This window comes from Melopsittacus undulatus, chromosome 7 (genome assembly GCF_012275295.1).
Source record: "Melopsittacus undulatus isolate bMelUnd1 chromosome 7, bMelUnd1.mat.Z, whole genome shotgun sequence".
Classification (NCBI taxonomy): Eukaryota; Metazoa; Chordata; class Aves; order Psittaciformes; family Psittaculidae; genus Melopsittacus; species Melopsittacus undulatus.
The window spans coordinates 10,402,753-10,406,058 of NC_047533.1; the positions used below are offsets into that span (position 1 = coordinate 10,402,753).

The window sequence follows — 3,306 nt, forward strand, 5'->3', positions numbered from 1 at the left end:
GGCGGGGAGCACAGCGCCGCCGCCCCTCCCTGACACCGCCGTGGGACAGCGCCGCAGCGGGGAGGAGAAGGCGTCCAGGCTGCGCCGGTCCGCGGGCGCCGGGGCGGCCGGAGGGGCGGCAGTACCGCTGCGGCGGTGGCGGCTGCCGGGGCGGTTTTGCGCCCGCCGGGGTGCTCCACTGAGGCAGGCGGGCGCGGCGGCTTCACCTGTCGGCATTGAGCATGCGCGCGGCGGCGGGGCACGCTGCCGATTGGGAGCGCGATGCGAGTCTAGGACGGAACCGCTGGGCAGCCGCGACTTCGCGCTGCCGCGCCGCCGGAGAGGGGCCGCCGGGGGCCGCTCTCCATGGGACTGGATGCTGCTGCCGCCGCCTCGGACTCCGCTCCCTGCGAGGATCCAGCTCCTGCCCCCGACTCCCGTTGGCTGGGGGGTGTCTTCTCCGGAGCTGCAGGCTGCCTTGAGCCGGGCATGACCGGGCGGGTGGCGGGGGCCAGCCCTACCTCGCTGCCCCCTCGTCGGGGACCGGGCGGAGGTAGCGCTGCCGGACTCCCTGCCGCGCAGGGGCGGTGCTGCCCGGCCCTTCCCTGAGGGTCCGGGGGGCAGAGGCTCTGCCGCTGGAGCCGCTCTGCGAGGCGGCTGTTGGACCGTTGGCCGGGGGGCGATGAGGGCAGCGGGGCGGCGGCGGCGGGGCGGCGGGGCGGGGCGGGGGCTCCGCCGGGCTCTTTAGGACTCCAGCGCCCCGCACACCACCATGGATCTGCTGCTGGTGGTGAACACGAGCCTGGGCTCCCCCAACGAGTCCCTGGCGCTGCCCCCCTCCTCGCCGTCCTCTTCTGATCTCCTGCAGCCGCCCTCCCCGTACTCCCCGGCGGCCGTGGCCGGCCTGGCGGCGGTGGTGAGCTTCCTCATCGTCTTCACCATCGTGGGCAACGTGCTGGTGGTGATAGCTGTGCTCACCAGCCGGGCACTGAGAGCACCCCAGAACCTCTTCTTGGTGTCTCTAGCCAGCGCGGACATCCTGGTGGCTACCCTGGTCATGCCTTTCTCCTTAGCCAACGAGCTTATGAATTACTGGTACTTCGGCAAGACTTGGTGTAACATTTACCTGGCACTGGATGTGCTCTTCTGCACCTCCTCCATCGTCCACCTGTGCGCCATCAGCCTCGACAGGTATTGGTCGGTCACACAGGCGGTGGAGTACAACCTCAAAAGGACCCCCCGGCGGATCAAGGCCATCATCCTCACTGTCTGGCTCATTTCAGCTGTCATCTCCTTCCCTCCATTGATCTCCATGTACCGGGACCCCGAGGGAGACAGATTTCCCCAGTGCAAGCTGAACGATGAGACATGGTACATCCTTTCTTCTTGCATTGGCTCTTTTTTTGCTCCCTGCCTCATCATGGTGTTGGTCTACATCCGCATCTACCGCGTGGCCAAGCTAAGGACCAGGACCCTCTCTGAGAAGCGTACAATGCCAGAGGGGTCTTCCCAGACTGAGAATGGCTTGAGCCGCGTTGCTGGTGGCTGCACATCCGTGAGGATGAAGCTGGGAGAGAATGGACATTATTCGGTGCACCACTGGCGCAAAGCCTCTGAACTGGAGGACATTGAGCTGGAGGAGAGCAGCACCTCAGAGAGCAGACGGAGGCGGAGCCGGGAGGAGCATCCCCGCAAAAGCAGCAAGAGCCAGTCCTTCTCCTACTCATACTCCTCCAAGCACTCTAGTAGCCGTCTGTCCCGCGCTAGCAATCGCTCCATGCAGTTATTCTCATATCGCCGTCGCCGGAAGCGTAGCAGCATCTGCCGTAAGAAAGTCACCCAAGCCCGGGAGAAACGCTTCACTTTCGTGTTGGCCGTGGTCATGGGGGTCTTTGTAGTTTGCTGGTTCCCTTTTTTCTTCAGCTACAGCCTCTATGGTATTTGCCGGGAGGCATGTGAGGTCCCTGAGACTCTCTTCAAGTTCTTCTTCTGGATTGGGTATTGCAATAGCTCCCTGAACCCAGTCATCTACACCATATTCAACCAGGACTTTCGCAGATCCTTTAAACACATTCTTTTTAAGAAGAAGAAGAAGAACTTATGGCATTGAGCTGGAGGGATGGATTTGCCTTGAGCAGGAGTAGAGTTAAAAGAGGAGAAGGCTCTGTGCTGACAAAGGGAGGGAAGAGAACATGGGATTTGGGCTCGCCCCCTCCGTGAGCAGAGTGGTGCAGTGGGGTATAAAGATAGAGCTAGGGAGGCTGAGGGCATTCACCGTGGTACAGAATCATGCTGGAGTGTGGATGGGTAAAAGGAAAGGGGAATGATTGTCTTTGAACCTTGATGGAGGGCATGGGGAGTCCATAGAGGAAAATAGGCTGACACTGATTCTGGGAGGCAGTGAGCTTTGACAGGATCTGGCATTTTGTGGGAAAACAAGCAGAGACATCAGGAGGAAAGGATTAAGTGGCAGTGGTGATGAAGATTTGAGCATTTATAAATAGAGCAGCTGGGTCCTGTGATGGTCTCGTCCCAGTAAGAAATTAGCTTTTACTGCTTATGTGGGCAAAGAAAGTGCAAAGTACCAGGCACTGGCAGTTTTTTGAGTTACAAAAGGATTTAAATGTTTGCCAAAAAATCCTAAAGAACAATCCAAACTCTTTTCTAAATAAACCTTTGTACTGTTAAAACCTTCTGAATGATGATTTTACACAGGGCTTAAGTCAAAGAGAAAGCATGGGGGTTTCTTTTCTTTGGAAGGGTCTTTGCATGTAGAGCTGGATGGGAAACTTTTTCTATCTTCCCATAGTTTTTGATTGGTCAGTGGGACAAACCTGTGAGTCTTGCATGTCTTCATGAAATATGAAAAGGAGCACATGCACCCTGTGACCTTACTTCTCCCTCTTGGATTGCCAGGCAGTAAGATCCATCTGACATCAGTGTCATGAGCACCTTGGTGTCCTGAAGCAGGTAGTGGGTGAAAACAAAAATCATTGTTGTGAACTCACCTAATATTTCTGAGTTAAAATAAAAAAATCAGATTTCCAGCCAGCTCAACTTGCATGTGTCTTGGGGAACCCTCCCCCCCCCCCCTTTTAAGTTCCCCTCAAAAGGCTTATCTCAGGGGCTGGGTGCCTGCTGCTCTCATCCTCAGACAGGCAGTTGGAGGCAGTCTGCTATGCAGATTTGCAGAGGAGGACAGTCACCACACCACTAAGGTCTTTAAATCCTTCATATTTACAGTCTAGAACAACTAAATCCTTTGTATTTATTTTTTTAATGAGAAGCATACATTGCAGATTGTCAGTGGAGTATGAGAACAAATTT

The 3,306-nt window shown here is 56.4% G+C and overlaps 1 protein-coding gene across 1 annotated transcript; it reads left to right on the forward strand.

Annotated features, from left to right (window-relative positions):
* The first annotated feature begins 726 nt into the window (after window positions 1-726).
* Window positions 727-3,037, forward strand: ADRA2C (adrenoceptor alpha 2C). The gene has a single exon (XM_005148570.3). The coding sequence runs from the start codon at window positions 752-754 to the stop codon at window positions 2,087-2,089; it is 1,338 nt and encodes a 445-aa protein (XP_005148627.1). The 5' UTR covers window positions 727-751; the 3' UTR covers window positions 2,090-3,037.
* Window positions 3,038-3,306: the final 269 nt, after the last annotated feature.